Source organism: Fusarium venenatum (genome assembly GCF_020744135.1).
Source record: "Fusarium venenatum strain MPI-CAGE-CH-0201 chromosome Unknown EDB82scaffold_1, whole genome shotgun sequence".
In the NCBI taxonomy this organism is placed as follows: domain Eukaryota; kingdom Fungi; phylum Ascomycota; class Sordariomycetes; order Hypocreales; family Nectriaceae; genus Fusarium; species Fusarium venenatum.
The window spans coordinates 4,117,662-4,137,149 of record NW_027072129.1 but is presented as its reverse complement, the minus strand read 5'-3'; the positions used below and the strand labels follow the sequence as shown (position 1 = coordinate 4,137,149).

Here is a 19,488-nt window from a genome sequence, read left to right as displayed (position 1 = left end):
TTTGTGAGATTTATGAGGAATGAATGTGTGCTGTGAAATTTTGCCCACACCGAGGTAAAGATAGACTTTGCTGTTATCCGATGTATTTCCGATCAACATCAACGGGGAGAATAAGATACAGATGCAATGCGCGCGATACAAATGTAATGGATAAAGGAGATTGGAAGCATTATTCTATCTTATCGAGATGAAAATTTTGAGACTTGGATGACTAAACAAAGTTTCTTCGTCTAGAAAACGCTCCTTTGTACCTTGACATGGCCTCGTTCAACCTTTGATGCGTGAACATCGTAGCCTCTTGTGTTCTCACAAAGTCAGTTGAATTTCTTTCGTCAAAATTTAAGCACGATACTTTGATGAGTATATCCTAAATTTTGCGAAATATTGCATCTGAAAATTTCAACTAGCTTCAGTATCATAAATTTGAGCATCATAACTCCGACGCTTCCATGATAACCGGAGGATCTTTCTGGTCAATCCACGCTATTGAATGTGGTGACTGAAATAACGGCTATTAAATCTTCAGTCGGTGCCTGCACTCCATATTATGGAATATGGTGGCCGCCATTACAGTTGTTCAGAGTGAAACTGAATCGAGTATCGAGGCCCTTAGCACTTTCCCTTTGTTTCGAGTCCAACAGTGAAGAACAAACTGATTTCACCACCGAACAAGTGATAAACAGTCTTGTTCGCACAAACGCAAAGTGGATGCTTTGTTTGCAAACATGACAAGAAACATTCTTCATTGTGAAGATCACTGATTCGAGTCCTGTATAAGAATGCAATCTGTTTGCCACCTCATTTTGTTTCTGTATCAGACAAAAACACACACATCAAACAATCTCGTCACACAATAAAACAACCTCAACAATCACACCACAATCAACAACCAATTTTTCATCAAAGAAGCATTGCCTTTTCATCTACCACCAAAATGCCTTCTTTATCTTCCATCTTTCGCATCGCAGCGCTGGCCGCTTCGTTTGCTTCCGCCCACGTCATCATGGTCGAGCCTCATCCCTTCAACCTCGACACAGAACCTCTTTATCAAACATGGCCTTTGAGCGCTGACCTACCCTTCCCCTGCCAAGGTCGTACCCAGCATACAGAGCAAGTCACCAAAGTGACAGCTGGAAAGACCCAAACCGTCAAGTTTTGGGGCAGCGCTGTCCACGGCGGCGGCTCGTGCCAGTTCAGCGTCGCTTACGGGGAAGAAGCCCCCGATGACCCCAGCAAGTGGCACACCATCTACAGTATTATCGGCGGATGTCCGGCCGAAGCAGAGGGAAATATTCCCACCACCGAAACGGATCCTCATGGACGTGAGAATGGTCCTGAGTGTGGAAATGATACCGGCAAGGAGTGCACCAAGCAGTTCAACATTCCCATTCCCAAGGACATGAAGAACGGGCCAGCGATTTTCGCCTGGACTTGGTTCAACAAGATCGGCAACCGAGAGATGTACATGGTCTGTTCTCCTATCGAAGTCGTCGGAGGAACGGATGATAATACCTTTGTCGACAGCCTCCCTCCGGTTTTCCGCGCCAATATCCCTGGCGAGTGCACCACTGGTGCGAGCGGAAGAGTCATCAACTTTCCGGAGGCAGGTGACTTTGGATGGGTGATTGAACAGGGCACTCCTGGGAGTGAGGGGACTTGCGAGAAGGGTGTTGAACCTAACTTCAAGGATGATGGTGCTGCTCCTGAGAAGCCTGTGTCATCTGCACCCATCGCATCCAAGGCTCCTTCATCTGCTCAGCCCAGCTCCCCAACAGTGTCGGTCCAACCTTCAGAACCTGCTACACCCTCTACCACTGTCCAGACCTCGGTCACAGTTTCTTCAACCATTCAGTCTCCCACTCCCTCTAGTTTCATCACCACAACCGAAGCCGACACATCTGTACTGCCTACCAGCATCGCTACCCCTATCAACACCAACAAGCCCGAGTGTCCTGTTCCCAGCGGCCGACCGTTCTGGGCCGACGAGAACTATGAGGGTTGTCCTGCTGAGATTCAGTCGGGAATGCTGTACTGTTTCTCCGAGACTACCTGGGGCATCTGCAACCTGGGTTGGGCTTATGTTTTTGATGTTGCGCCTGGCACCAAGTGCAACAATGGTCTCGTTTCCTAGATGAAGTAGAAGAAATGATGTGGGGGAGGCCAAGGTTATGATCTCTAGGTACCGAGACATGGATGGAAAAGTTCTGTTTTGTTTGGAGGGAGTCTGAAGTTGAGGAACAATCGTCTTTGATCAAAAGCAATGTCATTTTATCTTAGTAAATTATGCATCCATCCATGATGGTTTCCATGTTTATGCTACTACGTGATTGTTTATACTTGCATATCCAAGAAAGGGATGTTTCGAGTAAGGGTCAATCAATGTCTCGACTTGAATGTCAGGGTAGGGTCAAATGGGTCTGTTAATCCAAGTGTTTCAATTGACCGCTATCCAGTAGTAATTGATCAACAAAGCCAAGATGGGGCGGTGTTGAATGCCCAGCCAAAGTGATCTCGGCATGGGATGTCAAGTCCCGGCTTGGCAGGGCTTGACTTGGTGTTGACAAAGAAAGACATAGTGAAGAAGTGATGGTTGCAACCATTTTTCATCTAAAATACGAATATTATATAGAGTACAGATATATGCATACTATTAGACTTCCTTCGAGTTTATTCTGTAGTAAATGTCCTAATATGCTCTGGTTACTGTCTTGAATAATACACAGATACAGTTTAGCGTAGCTGTCAGAATGTTTGCGTACGTACGCATCGTCTGTGCATTATTCTTGGCGTAAAGCCGAAATCGCCGTATTTTTCTTGTCTTTTTCTTATCCCTAACTTTTTCTAGACCCGAAAATTATTGAGGGCCCACTCTTGCGCCAGCACGTCATTAGCGCTATTCAGGAGAAAAACAGTTTGACTTATTTATCCTTCCTATGACTCCTTCTTTCATTTTAAACTTTACTGGTATTTATTCCTCAAACTTGTTTTTTATTTCACAGCCGACTTCCATTCACTGGTTGGAGCTAATAACCGCCTCCATTGGATACATACGAAATCCTCTTATAGATAACCAATCTCGGATATATCATCCGAAATTTCGGCCAAGATGCCCGACTCTGGAAGCGACAACCCCGAAGCTGGACCAAAGGGAGGCTCTCCATCGACAGTCTCGAGGCGATTCACAGCAGATATCGATACACGATGGGGTGATCTCCTGCTTCTAGTATGCTTCTTCATAGCTGGTCTAGTTGACAGCGCTGCCTTCAATATGTATGGCTGTTTCGTCAGTATGCAAACAGGTCAGTTGATACCCTACCAATTAACCACCCAAACACCCACTCACACATCATAGGAAACACAATCTTTGTCGGTCTAGGCGTCAGCCATCAACCAGAGAACCTCCCAAGCAAAGCCTGGTCACGCTGTTTGGTCGCCATCGTCTGTTTCGGAGTTGGAGCTCTCTTCTTTTCCACCGTCCACCGTCACTTCGGTCCTCAAAAACGCTGGGTTCTCATCCTGTCTTTCTTCATCCAGGCCATCCTCACCGGTCTTGTCGCCCTCCTTGCCACTACTGGCGCCGTGTGGAACAACCCCCACGGTCGAGAAACAGTTCACGAAGATGGCTGGATCATTGAAAGGGTGCAAAACTCCTTCCCAGCATCCGACTACGCTGCTATCGCCATCCTTGCGTTCCAGAGTGCCGGCCAGATCGTTGCTAGCCGAGCCCTCAAGTTCAACTCTATGCCTACAGTTGTGCTGACTAGTTTGTACTGCGACATGATGAGCGATGCAACGCTTTTCACCGCGCCCCTTACTGATAACGCTGAGCGTAACCGAAGAGCTTCCGGGGCCGTTCTTCTTTTCCTTGGTGCTGTTTGTGGTGGTTTCTTGTCCAAGTCTTGGGTTGGCTTCGCTGGTGCTCTTTGGATTGCCGCGTTTCTCAAGTTGTGCATCACGTTTGCCTGGGCACTTTGGAAGCCCAAGTCTGCCGGCAAGTAATTTATCAAGGCCGGTCAGAATTGACTTAAGAGGATACTTCAGGTGTATTTCGGTGTCGTATTGGTTCTTTAAAGATATAGATTAGAGATAGAGATTCTGAATGATAGCACTTAATGTCTATTCCTTGTTTCAAAGATTATATCGATTAAGTGGTTAGGTCATTCTTTAATATTTCAAATTTTCAGACTCTTCGAGCTCGAATCTGTTGTAGATCAGACCCGCCTCTTAACGTAACACCAGGTCCGCTCAACGCAGTCCTCGTTGCATCAACCCGTTCTCGAAAGTTAAGACCACGTGCCAATACTGCACAGTTGCCCTGGGTAGTAAAGCAGACCTTTGAGATGCTCTTCGTCTTTTGATCTTTGAGTAATCCCAGAAAGGTCTGCAGAAAGGGCATCGAGGTTCTGTCTTCAACCAACTGTAGACCGTCTATGACCCAGATCAGGGGAGAGGGTGTGTGGTTGAGCAGTGCTCTGATAAGATCTAATGAGGCATGAATACTTTGCATACTACCATCAAGAAGATCAAAGTTCCTTTGAGTCAGCCCTTCTACTGCCGAAAACTGTGTTGGGAGCAAGCGGACGAGCTGTCTGATGATGCTATATGAGAAAGCAATCAACGACGCCTCCTTCTGCGTCAGACCTTTCTCCTTTGCGAAGTGATACCGAGGCTGGCAAAAGATCGCGATGCAGGGCAGACGCGCCTCAGTGCTAACATCATATATCCTGGCCGCTGTGCGAGAAACAATCGAATCTTGCTGCGCGGAGGGTATGCCTTGAATCCAAATGGATTTGGACTCTGGACTGTCAATCCATAGTTTAATCCTGAGCGAAACCTCGTCTGGAAGAAACATGACTTCATCCCCTCGTACAGATGCAGATGTAGTTCCACGACATTCGCGATAGGTGCCAAGATGAGATGTAAATTTCTCCACCTCATATCGTGAACAATGATCTGAATCTGAATGGTGTCAGCCTTGATATCATTTAAGTGTCTTTATCGGAACGACTCACCGTCATCCGAATCAAAGCTTTCCGCCGTACTATCCTCACTTTCAGATGTCATAAGCTCAGCTGATGAGGAAATCTCAACGAAAGTCGTCTGACTAACAGCCTCTTCTCCCACCAGTTGATGTGTCACATCATCAGAACAGCCTACTGCCTCTCTGGCCATCACAAGCTTTCTCTCAACAGCTGCCTCCCCATCTCTCCGATTTTGAATACCAACGGAACGAAGCCGATCTTCTAATTTAGTATCCAAGACCCTCTCGTAAATCTCCCGCACTTGCCCATGCGAGATGTAATTTGCTTCTCGATCAATAGCGGTAACAGTCTTTTCTATCCGATTCAAGAGACTCACCACCGTATCATCGTAAAAGTTCTTCTTAAAAGCAGCTCCTATGCGCTTTCGCTTACTCGTGAACCATGTGAGAGCGTGGCACAGGAGTTCAAAGACTTCACAGTAGAGTTTGATGACATGTTGGCGCATGTCATGACTGTCTGATCCTTTTGAGATCTTCTTGACGGATCGAAGATGATCGCTGACATCTGACAATGCTTCTGAGAAACCCTCGGCAACCTTTTTGTAGTTTACAGAGACCTTTGGTGCGAAAGTCAGTCAATATCCGCGCTCTAGACTCAATATCGTACTTTCACAACCGAAGATACAACTCCGGTGATAAGACTGGTATACTTATCGCCATTTGGGATGATGCTGAACAGATACGAGTACTCGCTCATTGTTTCAGCAAAGTTGAAGAACTTGTCCCGTATAGGCCGGACTCCTCGAGCCTGTTTATCTTGCCATGCTGCCTGGGCTTGGTCGATAGCTTGATAAAGTGTCTCGATCGTCGGTATGCTGTTCTTCTGATCTGAGAGATTACCATCTGGGTAAATCTGGTTGAACCTTTCCCAAAGCTCCAGGATCTTTTGTTGTTGGCTGTACAACGGTCCAAAATTGGCATCGTTACTAACAACCATGAGTACAACATTCAGCAGAATGAAAGTTGTGATATGAACCTATTATGCTGCCCCATCCATATCGTTCCGACTAATGTAGTTTCGCAAGTGAGTGAGGCCATTTTGATAGCCCTGCATGTAACCCAGCTGTGTGTAAGATTTAGAAGCGGGGTTGGTAACCCACCAACATGATTAACTATAGGAGTATTTTCGACTAGGTCTCCTCCAAGTTATGAAACTCTGTACGAGGTGAGTATTCGGTTCTTAGTTGGTGAGTGACACTCGTCCAAACTCGGCAGCCCGCGTTGTTTGGTATGAACTGTCCTCGGTAAAGGTGAATAATGTCTGGACCAAAGTAAGCACGACGCAACATCAACTGTGGATGCGACAATCAGCGTTCTGGAGCCTATCAGACCGGGCTAAACCCCTGTCATCATTTTATATTTGTGCGCCATTTCTTGCCCTTTGGCACCGGTGCGTCGCATAAGAAACGGTACTGATCTAGTGGTTGATAGAAATATTAGATCAGCTTTAGTGAATATATAGCCTAAGAGAGCATTGGTATTTCGTCTGGCCTCGTTCCAGTACCTAGTTCTCACGACCTGCCTGAGCGCTTGCAGGCTCATGTGCGGTCATCCTGAAGGATCAGGCATAACCCCCTCAGCTCTGCTCTGTATCATAGAGTATATTTCGATACAATATTGGTTAGAACTCCAAAGCACCTCCAAGATAGTCAAGCACCATGACAGAAAATAACGATACCCCTACTACCGACGCCTCACAAAGCGATGTGACGAAATCAACTGGCACCTCTGATGCTGAAGACGGTATCAAGGACAAGCCTAAGGGCGAAAAAACGACCGAAGTTGAAACGAAAGTTGAAAAATCCACTAAGCCTCTCAAGCTTTCCTGGCCTTCAAGTACAAGCTTGTGGTGCCCTTCCATTGGACGATCTCATGCTCACCTCTGGGACTTCGGCATCGATGAATGTCCAAGTTGTGGACAATTACTAGACCTGGGATCACCCGTGGAAATGCCTGTTAAGGTTGTTGATCAACGAGCTCCTCCAAAACGACAATCCAAGGCTATCCTCCACGCTGTCGAGTACCGAGACAATGGACACAATACAATCGGTAGTGAACCATGGGAGGGCGAGTTTGATCTGAACAGTCTTGGTCTGGCGGATAGTCCAGCTTTTGAGATCGTCACTGTACTTCTGACTTCAATCCAGGCCAATAACCATCGTCAGGATTGGGAAGCTGAGAGGCTGATTGAATCGAAGATTTTGAAAAAACCAAACATAAGAGCAAAGGTTGTCTCGAAACGTCTGACTGTTCACTCAGCCCCACTGTTGGAGATCCTTAGACGTTACGTTTTCTATTATCCTTCAGCGACAGTCGATTCTACTGCGTTGTGGTTGGAGGAACCCTTCGCCTTGGTTGCTCATCACTACAAAGAGATCAAAGCGCACTTAGACGTAAACAAGGGCAAGATTGTCCAGGAAAGCGTCGATACGGAAATTGAAAACATCAAGAAGGACGAAGATGAGGAAGTCGTCGGGTTACGACATCTCAGCTGGCTGCTAGACTTTTTCAAGAAAGCTGTTTTGGACGATATGATCAACGAAGAGAACCGGCACGCAGACGAATTTTGTACCTTCCGAATGCTATGGCTGCTTTACAAGCCGGGCATGACAGTTTATCACGAAATAGACGGTCATCTAGGTGCATACGTCTTGCAATCTGTTGACACAGACCCTGGCATCTTGTCCATTGTTCCACCCATGCGACCAAAGTCGTACACGATCAAGGTTTGGAGCCTTGACTTTGATGGAAAGTACGTTGGTCGAGTTGGAAAGACCATTACCATCGCCCCGTTCGAAGGAGTGCGACCCATTAGATCTTTACAACTTGTACCGTGCCATATCATTGATCGAGATGATGGTGGGAAGTGGAGGAAGAAATTGGAGGAGAACGGGAAGAAGTGGTATCAGTTACTTCCTGGAGGTCAGGTTCATTACTCTGGACCTGTTCTGGGCCCAACAAAGCGCCAGGTAAGTTCGCCCTCGGTCTGACATGATCTCTAGCTGATTAAATAGCTTGACGGTCGTGTTTACATTGACCATGCGTCATACACAACCTATCTGAACGAAAAGCCACCTGGAGAGCTCCCGCAAGGCCGTGATTACGATTCAGACAGCAGCTCATCCTCCTACGATAGCAGAGATCGTATGCGCAGAAGGCTCCCACCTCGAACTGGTCCTAGGCTGGGATATGTGAGAGACATGGGTGGAAAAGGTCTCTCAAAGTGTCAATGCGAAGATTGTCGTGGTCTACGACCCCATCCACCACCTGGGTTTCCTTGGGTTGATTACGACATATTGGATCCTAATGTACAGAAGGATCTCACTATTTCCAGCGCAGAGGAAGGTCCCGGACATCGATATCTACTTTGTGGACGGCTGTTGAGAGGTTTCGACCTCAAGACAAGAACATGGGGTAAGAAGGCTTTTGACTGCCGGGCTGCAGCTGCTAATAACTTATACAGTCCAACTAGACGTCACCTACTGCAACCCGCCGCGTGCCAATATAAGGGCTATCGACACTCTCGTCATGCCATCCGAAAGGAAAGACATGATCAAGGCGCTCATACAAACATTCACGACTAACGATCTAGACAAGACAAGACAACAAGCGTGGAGAGCCGATTATATAGAGAATAAGGGTGACGGTAGAATATTTCTGCTACACGGAAGTCCTGGAGTTGGAAAGACATATGTAAGTCATCTTTGCTAATGTCGTAAATAATCCTACTAACAGCTTGGATAAAGACAGCAGGTGAAATAATAAGAGCAGTTAGGGCGAACAATTTATGCTTACCAAATACTAGAATGCATTGCCGAGTACACTGAAAGACCTTTGCTGTCTCTAACCTGCGGAGACATTGGTACAAACGAAGTCAAGATGGAAGCCCAACTCTCGAAATGGTTCCAGCTGGCTGAGAAATGGGGTGCTGTCATGTTGATTGATGAAGCAGACGTCTATCTGGAAAGACGCCAAGTCACCGACTTGAAAAGAAACAGTCTCGTTGCTGGTAATTTGCCCATGCACTTGCCAGTTCGCGTCTAACTGATCATCCAGTCTTCCTCCGTTGCATAGAATACTACCGAGGTATTCTCTTCCTAACCACCAACAGAGTAGGCCAGTTTGATGATGCTTTCATCTCCCGAATCCACGTCATCATACATTATGAGAAGCTCAGCGCTGAAGGACAGAAGAAGGTCTGGATGCAGTTCTTTGACAAGCTTGATTACGATCGTGAGGACTTTAAAGTCACCCGCCGAGCCAAGGACTATATACTTGAAGATGGTGCCACCAGTGAAATAGAGTGGAACGGAAGAGAGATTAGGAATGGTGAGTGACACTAGTTACGATGAATGCGATGACTCTAACTTTGTACAGCTTTCCAAACCGCCGTTGCTCTGGCCGATTACAGGTATCAGCAGGGCTCTGCGAACCAGAAACAGCCAACTCTTGATCAACGAGACTTTGAGCAGGTTTGTGAGATGATGAAACAATTCAAGAGTTACTTGGTGAATGTACATAATATGGATGAAGGGCAGCGAGCTTTCAATGCGGGTTCTAGAGCGTTGGCTGAGTTTTAGTTTGATATGTGAAACAGTAAAGGAAACGTTAGTGATAGATGATAGATCTCAACAGTCACATCTAACCAATAGTCTTTTTTTACGCGATAACTTTTCAAATTAAGATATGTATAAGATTCGAACCCCTTCACCTCAGCACAAGCGCGGTATCCAGGGTCAGGTTCAACAACCATTCTAATAGTGTGACAAGCCCATCCGGGCAAAGTATATGAGAGTATATATCCAAAGAGTGAAAGTGATTGCTTAACCACTGTAGCCCCAGCGAGGGGCGTTGATGATAAGACCGCAGATGCAGCCAGACAGGATACCAGCAACAGGAAGGGTAATCATCCAGCCCATGTAGATCCAGGCAACCATACGCCAGTTGATAGAGCGCCATGTACCGGAACAGAGACCGACACCGACGGTGGCACCGGTGATACACTGGGTAGTGGAGACGGGAAGCTCTGAAGTAGTTGTTAGTATTAATGTATCATGAGGGGACTAATGGACGGAAACTTACTAAGACGGGTGGCAAGGATAACTGTGATACAGGCTCCAAGTTCCATACTGAAACCTCGAGAAGGAGAATGAAGAGTCAGACGGTTACCAAGGTTACGCATGATGTTGTATCCGTAAGTCCAGATACCAAGAGCAATACCAGCACCACCGAAGCAACTATTCAATGTCAGTAATGATTCGTCCCAGGGACATGAGAGGTACTTACAGAATCCAGATGGGAACTTCAGACTTGCTACCAGCAAGAGTGCCGGTTCTCCAGATTTGGTAGATGGTAGCATAAGGACCAATGGCGTTGGCAACATCGTTCGCACCGTGAGTGAAAGAGGCAGTACAAGCAGTCATGACTTGCATAAATGTGTACAGGTACTCAGCGCGGTTGTCGTAGTGAGCAACGTTGGAGTGGATCTCGTCAAGGTCACCAGTGAGGATGCTCTTCTTGTTTTGCATGGCGAGAATATCCTGGTCAACACCGGAGAGGAAAGCCTTCTTGAGGTACCAGAACAGGACAGCGCCGCTGAAGAGACGACCTTCAGGCTTTTCACCGATGAGGCTACGGCGGGGCTTGGCCTCAACGGGCTCAGCAACGTCGTCGGTGTTCTCTGAAGGAGGAGTCATGACCTTGTTCTCGGTAGATCCCTCCTTGCCTTCGTTGCTGGTCTGGTCCTGGGCGCGGACAAACTCGTCACTACCTTCGCGACCGGCACGTCGAAGCTCGTTGAGCTCTTCCTTGGTCATATGTCCCTCGTAGAAATCCTTGATACCACCTTCGGCACCATCAGGCTGGGCAGGAGGGGGAGGGCGCTTGAGAAGAAGAGGGCCCTGGATGATGTGCCACCATCGAAGCTGCCAGTCGTCGCAGATGACGATGCGGTAAAGCCAAGGGACAAGGAAGATGGAAATAATGAGAGCCCAGGCAGCACCGACACCAATGATCATGCCGACAGTCTCAGCGTCATTAAAGGTGATCTCAATACTACCACCCTTCCAGACGATAAGCATGGTAAGTAGAGAAGCAGTGATACCAAAGTAGACGGGGGTCAGGAAGAGACCCTTCCAGACAGGCTGGCTTCGAAGCATGACACCATACTTGGTGATAAGGAAGATGATAGCAGCAAAGGCACCAGACAGACCAGGAGCAATGATCCAAGCGAGGAAAACAGAGACAACACCAGAGCTGATACCCTTGTCAAACTCAGCCCAGTGGATACCTTCAGCTCCGACAAGAGCAACACCCATACCAATAACACCACCCATAATGGAGTGAGTAGTCGAGACAGGAAGACCGATACGAGTGGCGAAGGTGAGATAGATTGAAGAGGCGGCGATGGCGCACATCATACCGAGCATGAGCATGGCAGGGTCGGACTCGAATTGGTCCAGGTCGACGACCTTGGTACGGATGGTATCAGCGACACGAGCACCGACACCGACGGATCCAGCGAATTCGAGGATGGAACCGAGTGTCATGGCTTGGAGGTAGCTGATGGATCGGGATGAGACCGATGTAGCCCACGAGTTGGCGACATCGTTGGCACCTAAAGAAACATATCAGTCAGTAGTTGTTGATAAACCTGAGGGGTGATGATTGAATCGTACCGATGTTCCAAGCATCAAGGAAAGAAAAGATGGTGCCGAGGGCAAAGATGTAATCGTACTGATGAAGCACCATGATCAAAAGCTGGCCGAAGAGATCGGACTTTTTTGTTCCTTTTCTAGAAAGAGGGAATGAAGAGAAAGGAGCTGATGCACAGAAGTCACAAAGCGAGATTCCAGAAGAGCCAGATCCCGACTCCTTATATTCATTCACTTCTCCTCCAAGACAAAAAGTGTGGGACGGGTAAGACTTGGCGAACAAGCTTATAATTATGGTTATGGGGCCAGACGCACGTCCTCGGTGACCAGAATGGGTCGAGAGGTAATTCCATCTTGTCCAATGAGTGAGACAGGTATTTAATGGCGACACAAGTTCTGTCTTGGCAGATTAATCGAGGAGTGATGTTGGGCTAAGTGGTGCTTCTTGGCGACGACGGGGGTGGTCGCTCTCGTGCTTTGGTTCTTGATGTTCGTTGGACCGGGGAATGATCTTGGCAGAAGGGTTATTGCTGCTAGAAGAGACTGATATTCGGTCTTTTTCGTGGGGGGGTTGGCATGTGACATGGAATCGTCGAGAGTCGAATGTTGATGAGTTGGAGATGAGTTGAAGTTGAGATAAAGAGACTTTGATGTTATGCCCGGACAGTGACAAAGTACATTTAGACAAACTTCAATGGCACTAAGACAAAAGAGATGATTTACATGCAGATAGCTAATCCAAGCTTCTTTCAACCGTCTCCATCGAAGAGTGAGAGGCAGACGGTCCCACGAGACTCTTACCCTCGTCTGGTCGATAGTCCAACCCAAACAGGCAAGACACCACGGTGGCTCGAAAAGAACTAATGTGACACTCTAGTTTAACAGTCCCAGAGTAATGGAAATAAGCTTTGAGCCAGTTCCTGACCCCACGTGCATCAACGGATGTCGTTGTAAGGGAGGCTCTTTGAACAGGGGTGATGAACCAATCAGACAACGAGATAGTACACGTGGAGTTGGTGGTTTGTCCACAATCGAAGGGCCACGATGCCAAGGCCGATCAGAGCAGGGCAGCTTAATTAAGAAATAACCTTGTTTTTAAAGATTGATTGAGTTTATGAGATTTTTGTTTTCTTTATATACAACTACGAGAATCCGGGGAAGCATGAAAAGGGAGTGATCATCTTTCGACATGGTATACAGAGCATCCAGATATCAACGACAACCTCACAGCAACACCAACACCAACGATAACTCACGCATAGTCACCATTCCTCGATCAATTACATCTCTTGCAAAATACAACTCGCCAAGCCAACCGCCAAGGCCCGCGCCACGACTCCCGCATCCCGCGAGCTCGAGCATAACCACACGCGAGCTCTCCCTTCTGGCACGTTTCTATCTTGCCAAGTCAGCCAAGGCACCGAAGCTTTTTCTCACTTTCAGGGATACTTGATACTACAATCTTGACTGCACTTTTCAGCTCCGAGGGACGATGGGTTTCGGTTTGATCTGTTGTAGAAAAACGTCCGTCTTGGCTGTTGATCTAGACAAATGTGAGGTTTTAAGTGGCGTTCGAGGTAAGATTGCCAGTGGGTAAGTATTTCCTGGCGCCTGGTTTGTTAGGAAGATACAGTTGCACAGACAGATGCCTGATTTTGTTGTGATTTGCGCGGCTTATTTTCGTGATTTGGCTTGGTATTTGCTAGTGGCAAGCTCCAAAACACATGCATGGAGGAGTCGTTCTGGATTGCTTCTTTGCTTTTCGATGTTGCGTGTCCCTTGACATATTATGTTCGCTAATCTTGGTCACTTTTGTCTTATTCTCTATATTATCCCATGTCAGTGGATCAAATGTGCATACGGGGATCACGACTATGGATGTTTTTGACAGATTGCTATGCATCAATCAACTATAACGAAGCATGTGAATTCGGGCCAGGTATGTTTGATGTCATCTGGATCTTCTGGCGTCGGATTCGTCGGCCATATTTCACAGGGCGTGGACCAATTGATCAACTTGCCACAACCAGGTTGATGATGAGTATTTCTTCATGTGGCAATACCCGAGGATGGCAAACAACGGACGCATCATGGTGACTGGTAGGTCTGTCTCGAGGTTACAGTGCATGAAGCCTTGCAATTGAAAATTGCGGGTTGTAACTGTGTAAGCTTGATCTGCGTCGCTGGTGAGATCAGACGCGAGCCACCTTGGCAGTTGTATCAGTTTTTCAAAGGATCGAACCTCGCGATTCATATAGGGTAGAATTTTTCAAGTAGAAAACAAAAAGATTGAAATCAGAGACAGACACAGAGAGTATTATATGAAGTCCAAGCTTACAAGGTAAAAACGTTTCATACAATATTGTGTTATAGATCCTTTTCAATAACCATAATTCACAACATACAACCCTTCATCATTCTAGTTGGCACACGTGTCGCAAGTGTCATGAAATCAAACTCAAATGACATAATCCTATGGAACGAGTTTCGTACAATATCATTTATAAGATTATCGGCCAGAAACACATAAGGGCTTATATGGCTGGGAAGTTGACTAATATTATTAAAAGAAATCAACTGTTAGACAATATTCAACTTCCCTCTGAACTTGTGAATACCATCAGTGACGTCACCCTCAAACATCATATTTGCTCTTCTGACTGCTCTACAATATGGGCTGTTTACTTCTCTGAAACCTCTATTGTACCCTCACTCATCTCATTCAATGGCTAACCCTAAGATCATACTTTCAGCTAACAAGTGTCTCCCGCGGGATTTGGGGTTCTTCTATAACATTTGACCAATCTTCGACCTCAATTCGTCTTGACCCCCAAAGAAAGCCCCTCATCCCCCACGGCGGGGTATTCTGTTGTATTCCGGCCTCGGCTCCTCACCAAAAGTATAGGCTATGATTGACCAACCTCACAAATCCGGTCTTCTTTCCGATGCCATCATTTTCCCCATCATGCGCTCATCAATGTCCGTACATATACAGCTCCGATCCCTCTTGAACAAGACAGAATTCTCCTCATATTCACTCAATTACTGCCCAAAATGAAGCTGCTTTACCCAACATCCCTCAAACTCGACATCCAAAGCCTCGAGGGCTTCTCCGTCGACCTCCATTCATACGACGTTAAGAAGCCCATCCCAGAAGAGCACGTCGATGCCGAAATCCTCGTCACATGGACAAACACGGCCGATAACCTTCAAGACGCCGCAAAGCGCCTAACAAAGCTTCAATGGATTCAATCCCTCGCTGCGGGTCCCAACGATGTTCTCAGCGCCGGCTTCGACGCATCAAAGATTAAGATTACTACCGGCTCGGGTCTTCACGATCACACTGTCGCAGAGCATGCGCTAGGTCTTTTGCTCAACGCTGCCCGTCGTTTCTACGAGATGCGCGATTACCAGCTTCAGGGCAAATGGCCAGGCCACCTCGGCGGTCCCCAGCCTGATAGACCCAAGGACGCTTTCACAACGCTCCGCGATGCGCGCGTGCTCATTTGGGGTTTCGGCAACATCGCAAAGAGCCTCACCCCGCAGCTCGTTGGTCTCGGCTCTCAAGTCCGGGGTATCGCTCGTCAAAAGGGTGTTCGCAACGGCATTGAGATTTACACCGAGGATGATCTCGACAAGCTCCTCCCCGAGACTGATGCACTGGTCATGATTCTCCCCGGTTCCGATTCCACGCGCCACGTCCTCAACGCCGAGCGACTCAAGCAATTGCCCAAGCACGCGTGGGTCGTCAACGTGGGGCGGGGTACATCTGTGGATGAAGATGCGCTTGTTGATGCGCTGGAGAAGGGAGAGATTGGAGGAGCGGCATTGGATGTCTTTGAGACAGAGCCTCTTCCTGAACCTAGCAAGATCTGGAAGGCGCCTAATACTATTGTTTCACCGCATGCTGCTGGTGGACGACCACAAGGTGCTGAGGGTCTTATCGCTGATAATCTTAGACGATTCAGGGCGAAGCAGGATTTGAAGAACGTTATTTAAATAAAATAGTCAAATAATAGAAGACATATATCTCATTTCAATTCTTCTCAATTGAACTGAATTACTATCATGATTGGGATGATGGTGTTGCAATTGCTAAGGCCGCAAAATACCCTCTGTTCAATTGGGGGTTTGAAGGGATTCCCACTGTAATTTACGGCGTTGTATGGACAGTAGCAGCCCACCCCGCCCGAATGTTCTCATTGGATTAACTGGCCCATCTAATCTTATCAGATCATCATCCGTACCATCTTCATCTCCATCCATCACTTATCATCCGCTGTCGCAACCACAATACTCGCCGTGATCATGACTTTAGTCCAGCCCGCCTCTAATAACGCCAACGCACTCAATTCTTGCCAATTCACTCTCCCCACAAGAAGAGGCGAATACCTCATTCAAGTCTCATGGCCTTTGTGCTGGAGCAGCGAGCGTGTACCACCAGAAGATGATACTTCCACCGTCTCCACTGTGTAAGAAAAGCCTCATCTTCGAAATCAACGAGTCTTACTTTTCACAGATACATAGTTGATGGAAACATCTACTTCTTCACAGCAACAGACATCGCTCGTCGGTTGGAACTTACTCACCACACACGAGTTGTCCTTGTTGCAATCGGCTATCCTAACAAAACCTGCGTCTTCGACAAGCGTCGCAATGGAGATCTGACACCCGAAGCTTGCGATGGCATCTACAGTGTACCGCCGGGTCCTGATGGCAAGCCTTCTCTAGGTCCTTTCGGCAGCGCATCCGACTTTTTGGACATAATCCAAACACAAGTCCGGCCATATGTCGAAAATACCCTCTTCCCGGACGTTCCTCTCAATTCTGGACCTAATGCTCTATTCGGCCATTCCTACGGTGGTCTATTCACTCTCAACGCTCTATTCACTCAACCAAATTTCTTTGATACCTTCATTGCAGCAAGTCCATCTATCTGGTTTAACAACAAAAGTATCGTGCAAAACCAAGAGCAAGATTTCCACGCACGCGAACCTCCTACAGGTCGAGCACCACGACTCTTGGTCATGTTTGGTGGTGCCGAACAGACGTTGATGAAATTACCTGGTGAATCAGATGAAAAGTTTGACAAGAAGCAGAAGGGCGCGTTGGAGAGGAAGATGAAAGACAATGCACTAGAACTGGTAGAGACGATGAAAACGTCCAAGAATCTAAGGGATGTTTGGACGTGGGAGTTTGAGGCGGAGGACCATGGTGGTGCAGCACCTTGTGCTTTGCAGAGGGGACTATTCAGGTTTCTCTTGGATCAACGTGCAGAGCAATAGTTCTCACCTATATCTATCAAACACATATTGGAACAATCAGCACCAATGAATACCAATGATCAATCTTTTACACAAGTTAAACGTGAATTAGTATCCAATACTTTTCCGCTCTAATACAAACGCCGTCGCTATGCTTAACCAAATATCGCTGTCACTCTAAGGCCTAGTAGGATTTACCTTGAGTTTAATCCTTTTAGCCCCCTTTCCCCTTCCCCTTGTCGCCTGCCCAGCCGCCCTCCTCTTACCAACCCTTCCAGCAACAACCCCCTGCGCTGTCTTCCTGGCCTCAAGTGCCTTCCAATTAAAAGTCGATGGGTCAAAGGGAGGATCGTAATTCATTTCGAAGTCGGCCTGATCGTCGTACTTAAGAAGAGGAAGCTGTGGCCCCTGTACGACATCCCGACTTCGAAGCTGATACCGGTGCTCACCGTTGAGCCACGCCGTAACAGTAGGAGGCTTGAGCGGCGGATGGCTTCTCGGTGCCATTTGTGTCGCTGGATTGATGATATCCCGCTGGAAACAGTGCAGATCCCACGCCGCCATGCTCTTCCACGCCCAATCAGGTCGGATGCCGTTACCTGGAGCAAGGAGGTGAGGGACCGTCCACGCATGACTAAAGTCACCAAGTTGACCGTCATAGTACTGCTGCTCTTTCAAATCACGGATCACTATACCGCATTTGTGAAGATTGTGCACGTCGCGTAGCATCTTGGGGATATGCTTGATCTGCCTCGCCTTCACCAGGTTGGACGGGGGAGTTCCTGGGGTGCGGTGGTCCTGAACCCAGTCTTTGACGATGGCATATACGGGATCCGATATGTCGTCATGCTCGAGTAAAGTCGATAACTCGCACCTCTGCCGAGCGGCTGCACTGTTGGGATGGAACTGTCGGATTGCATCCTCCCACTGTTGTTGGAACCTGTTTGTCAGGTGAACACGCAGATAACCGTGTGCTCTGATAGCAAGATCCTCGCGGTCAAGTTCCTTGAGTCGGCCATATACGCGACACTCGTTGAAGAAGGGTGTTGTTTGATTCTTCAAAGCATCCAGTACAACTTGGGGCTGAGGATCGTCGACGGCAGGATTGAAGTTTTGTGTCTGGTCCATCATATAATGTTCCTCGACAGGGTACATTTCGAATGTTGGCACATTGAGCCAGTAGGTTTTGAACTATATATCAAGGTTAGTTATCAGTTCTACAAGTCATTTGTGGCACTTTACTTACAAACTTGACAACAAATATATCATTGTCGATTTGAACTCTGAATACAGCAGACTGAACTCCAGAACCGAGGTATTCGAGTAACGTGTAGTTATGGTTCTCGATGTCGTCTGTGAAGGCCTCTAGCTTGGGGCCTTCAATAGTTGGTAGCGGTGGTAGTAGTGCAAGAGCAGCACCAGCGGCAGCCATTTTGAAGGGATGATTGAGCAATAAGTTGTAGATGAATAAGATTGAATGATGTGTCGAAAATGTGATGATTCTGTTGCGATGTTGAGATATGTCGAGGCAGGGGATCGAGTCGGATCTTTGTACTTGGAAGGTTGACAATACCATCTTGATCGAGAGGCATCTTGTCGACCGTGTAGGCTTGATGATCAAAGAAGAGACAATAAAGAAGGAGTGTGGTTCGAACAGGCCAAACGTGAGGGCACGCTCTAATGGTGGACATCGACAAACGATTCGAGCCGAACAATAAGACGATAAAGGGCCAGTGTTTAGACCGCTTATTGTTATATGTAAATGATCAATCGTGGGTCTATGTTTACCAAAAATATTCTAAAAATGATATTCTTTGTTTTAGCACTGGCAGTCCCATCACTTCTTTGTCAGTGCCTGGCAGGTTTACATTACGGGCCAGAATGTACTTCTCTCTCAACCACTGGTTATGTATTTCACATTCACAAATAATTACCCTCTCAAAACAAGTTAATTATGTGCCGACGAAGAACAGCAATATTTTATAATTTTATCATTTTACTCCGAACAATTGCAGTCGGAACGAACGATGCACTAATTAAAGCTGGCGCAACAATATTGCTCCAAAGATCTTGAAATGGCCTAACCAGGAAATTAGACATGGACTTTTACGTGTAACAAATTTACAGTGATCTATTTAGATATGTTAGACTGGTATGTATGAGTATCGCCTGCTTGGCGTGTCTCCCTGGGTTCAGTTCACGCCAGGCTTTGTCTTTACACCCCAACAACTCTTCAATCTCGCAGATAGCCCTCACCAGTCGCAGATACTATGTAAATGTTCATTTCGATCACGTGAATCGCTGGTACTGGGGATTCGTGTCGCAAGTCATGCAGACACCAAAGCTCTTCGGGGAAGTTACTGTCTAACTCAAAAAACCATGCCGCAGGCAGACTCAACTCTACGGTATCATATACCTGCGCCGCATCGCCGATATATGCATGTGAGAAGCCGTTGAACCTTAAGGGCGCCCTATGGCATGTTTCCTTATCTCCTACTAGCTACATAACGCCTGGTTGTTCAGCTAAACG

The 19,488-nt window shown here is 47.1% G+C and overlaps 8 protein-coding genes across 8 annotated transcripts; 5 read left to right on the top strand and 3 right to left on the bottom strand.

Moving 5' to 3' along the window:
* Positions 1-934: 934 nt before the first annotated feature.
* EDB82DRAFT_571146 (uncharacterized protein) lies at positions 935-2,131 on the top strand (the record flags this gene model as incomplete). Its single annotated transcript, XM_025730961.1, has 1 exon — positions 935-2,131. The coding sequence occupies one exon, from the start codon at positions 935-937 to the stop codon at positions 2,129-2,131; it is 1,197 nt and encodes a 398-aa protein (XP_025590034.1).
* A 632-nt stretch (positions 2,132-2,763) lies between these two features.
* On the top strand, positions 2,764-4,110 carry EDB82DRAFT_486092 (uncharacterized protein). Its single transcript, XM_025730962.2, has 2 exons — positions 2,764-3,299; positions 3,353-4,110. The coding sequence occupies exons 1-2, from the start codon at positions 3,107-3,109 to the stop codon at positions 3,997-3,999; spliced, it is 840 nt and encodes a 279-aa protein (XP_025590035.1). The 5' UTR covers positions 2,764-3,106; the 3' UTR covers positions 4,000-4,110.
* EDB82DRAFT_486089 (uncharacterized protein) lies at positions 4,111-6,330 on the bottom strand. The gene is made up of 3 exons (XM_025730963.2): positions 5,649-6,330; positions 5,013-5,598; positions 4,111-4,959 (listed from the first exon to the last, which is right to left on the bottom strand). The coding sequence occupies exons 1-3, from the start codon at positions 5,976-5,978 to the stop codon at positions 4,181-4,183; spliced, it is 1,695 nt and encodes a 564-aa protein (XP_025590036.1). The 5' UTR covers positions 5,979-6,330; the 3' UTR covers positions 4,111-4,180.
* EDB82DRAFT_486085 (uncharacterized protein) lies at positions 6,331-9,695 on the top strand. Its single transcript, XM_065608256.1, has 7 exons — positions 6,331-8,010; positions 8,056-8,455; positions 8,505-8,734; positions 8,773-8,777; positions 8,845-9,050; positions 9,098-9,370; positions 9,419-9,695. Exons 1-7 carry the CDS (start codon positions 6,700-6,702, stop codon positions 9,619-9,621), a joined length of 2,628 nt encoding a protein of 875 aa, XP_065465511.1. The 5' UTR covers positions 6,331-6,699; the 3' UTR covers positions 9,622-9,695.
* A 7-nt stretch (positions 9,696-9,702) lies between these two features.
* EDB82DRAFT_456474 (phosphate transporter) lies at positions 9,703-12,023 on the bottom strand. The gene is made up of 4 exons (XM_025730966.2): positions 11,719-12,023; positions 10,328-11,657; positions 10,124-10,278; positions 9,703-10,067 (listed from the first exon to the last, which is right to left on the bottom strand). The coding sequence occupies exons 1-4, from the start codon at positions 11,789-11,791 to the stop codon at positions 9,865-9,867; spliced, it is 1,761 nt and encodes a 586-aa protein (XP_025590038.1). The 5' UTR covers positions 11,792-12,023; the 3' UTR covers positions 9,703-9,864.
* Positions 12,024-14,368: 2,345 nt separating this feature from the next.
* EDB82DRAFT_486078 (D-isomer specific 2-hydroxyacid dehydrogenase) lies at positions 14,369-15,789 on the top strand. The gene has a single exon (XM_065608255.1). The coding sequence runs from the start codon at positions 14,749-14,751 to the stop codon at positions 15,691-15,693; it is 945 nt and encodes a 314-aa protein (XP_065465510.1). The 5' UTR covers positions 14,369-14,748; the 3' UTR covers positions 15,694-15,789.
* Positions 15,790-15,941: 152 nt separating this feature from the next.
* EDB82DRAFT_486076 (Alpha/Beta hydrolase protein) lies at positions 15,942-17,044 on the top strand. Its single transcript, XM_025730967.2, has 2 exons — positions 15,942-16,166; positions 16,214-17,044. Exons 1-2 carry the CDS (start codon positions 16,003-16,005, stop codon positions 16,977-16,979), a joined length of 930 nt encoding a protein of 309 aa, XP_025590039.2. The 5' UTR covers positions 15,942-16,002; the 3' UTR covers positions 16,980-17,044.
* Positions 17,045-17,135: 91 nt separating this feature from the next.
* Positions 17,136-18,390, bottom strand: EDB82DRAFT_470863 (kinetochore Sim4 complex subunit FTA2-domain-containing protein; the record flags this gene model as incomplete). The annotated part of the gene is made up of 2 exons (XM_025730968.1): positions 17,136-18,149; positions 18,205-18,390. 2 exons carry the CDS (start codon positions 18,388-18,390, stop codon positions 17,136-17,138), a joined length of 1,200 nt encoding a protein of 399 aa, XP_025590040.1.
* Positions 18,391-19,488: the final 1,098 nt, after the last annotated feature.

What these genes read in the sequence shown, in the direction of transcription:
- EDB82DRAFT_486085 (XM_065608256.1), top strand. Translation starts at nt 6,700, where the DNA reads ATGACAGAAAATAACGATACCCCTACTACCGACGCCTCACAAAGCGAT. An exon ending in TGGGCCCAACAAAGCGCCAG is followed by an intron (nt 8,011 to 8,055) that starts GTAAGTTCGCCC and finishes CTGATTAAATAG; the next exon opens with CTTGACGGTCGTGTTTACAT. An exon ending in CGGAAGAGAGATTAGGAATG is followed by an intron (nt 9,371 to 9,418) that starts GTGAGTGACACT and finishes AACTTTGTACAG; the next exon opens with CTTTCCAAACCGCCGTTGCT.
- EDB82DRAFT_486092 (XM_025730962.2), top strand. Translation starts at nt 3,107, where the DNA reads ATGCCCGACTCTGGAAGCGACAACCCCGAAGCTGGACCAAAGGGAGGC. An exon ending in TTTCGTCAGTATGCAAACAG is followed by an intron (nt 3,300 to 3,352) that starts GTCAGTTGATAC and finishes CACACATCATAG; the next exon opens with GAAACACAATCTTTGTCGGT.
- EDB82DRAFT_486089 (XM_025730963.2), bottom strand. Translation starts at nt 5,978, where the DNA reads ATGGTTGTTAGTAACGATGCCAATTTTGGACCGTTGTACAGCCAACAA. An exon ending in TTGTATCTTCGGTTGTGAAA is followed by an intron (nt 5,599 to 5,648) that starts GTACGATATTGA and finishes TTCGCACCAAAG; the next exon opens with GTCTCTGTAAACTACAAAAA. An exon ending in AAGCTTTGATTCGGATGACG is followed by an intron (nt 4,960 to 5,012) that starts GTGAGTCGTTCC and finishes GACACCATTCAG; the next exon opens with ATTCAGATCATTGTTCACGA.
- EDB82DRAFT_486076 (XM_025730967.2), top strand. Translation starts at nt 16,003, where the DNA reads ATGACTTTAGTCCAGCCCGCCTCTAATAACGCCAACGCACTCAATTCT. An exon ending in ACTTCCACCGTCTCCACTGT is followed by an intron (nt 16,167 to 16,213) that starts GTAAGAAAAGCC and finishes TACTTTTCACAG; the next exon opens with ATACATAGTTGATGGAAACA.
- EDB82DRAFT_456474 (XM_025730966.2), bottom strand. Translation starts at nt 11,791, where the DNA reads ATGGTGCTTCATCAGTACGATTACATCTTTGCCCTCGGCACCATCTTT. An exon ending in GAAGTTCCCATCTGGATTCT is followed by an intron (nt 10,279 to 10,327) that starts GTAAGTACCTCT and finishes GACATTGAATAG; the next exon opens with TTGCTTCGGTGGTGCTGGTA. An exon ending in TATCCTTGCCACCCGTCTTA is followed by an intron (nt 10,068 to 10,123) that starts GTAAGTTTCCGT and finishes CAACTACTTCAG; the next exon opens with AGCTTCCCGTCTCCACTACC.
- EDB82DRAFT_486078 (XM_065608255.1), top strand. Translation starts at nt 14,749, where the DNA reads ATGAAGCTGCTTTACCCAACATCCCTCAAACTCGACATCCAAAGCCTC.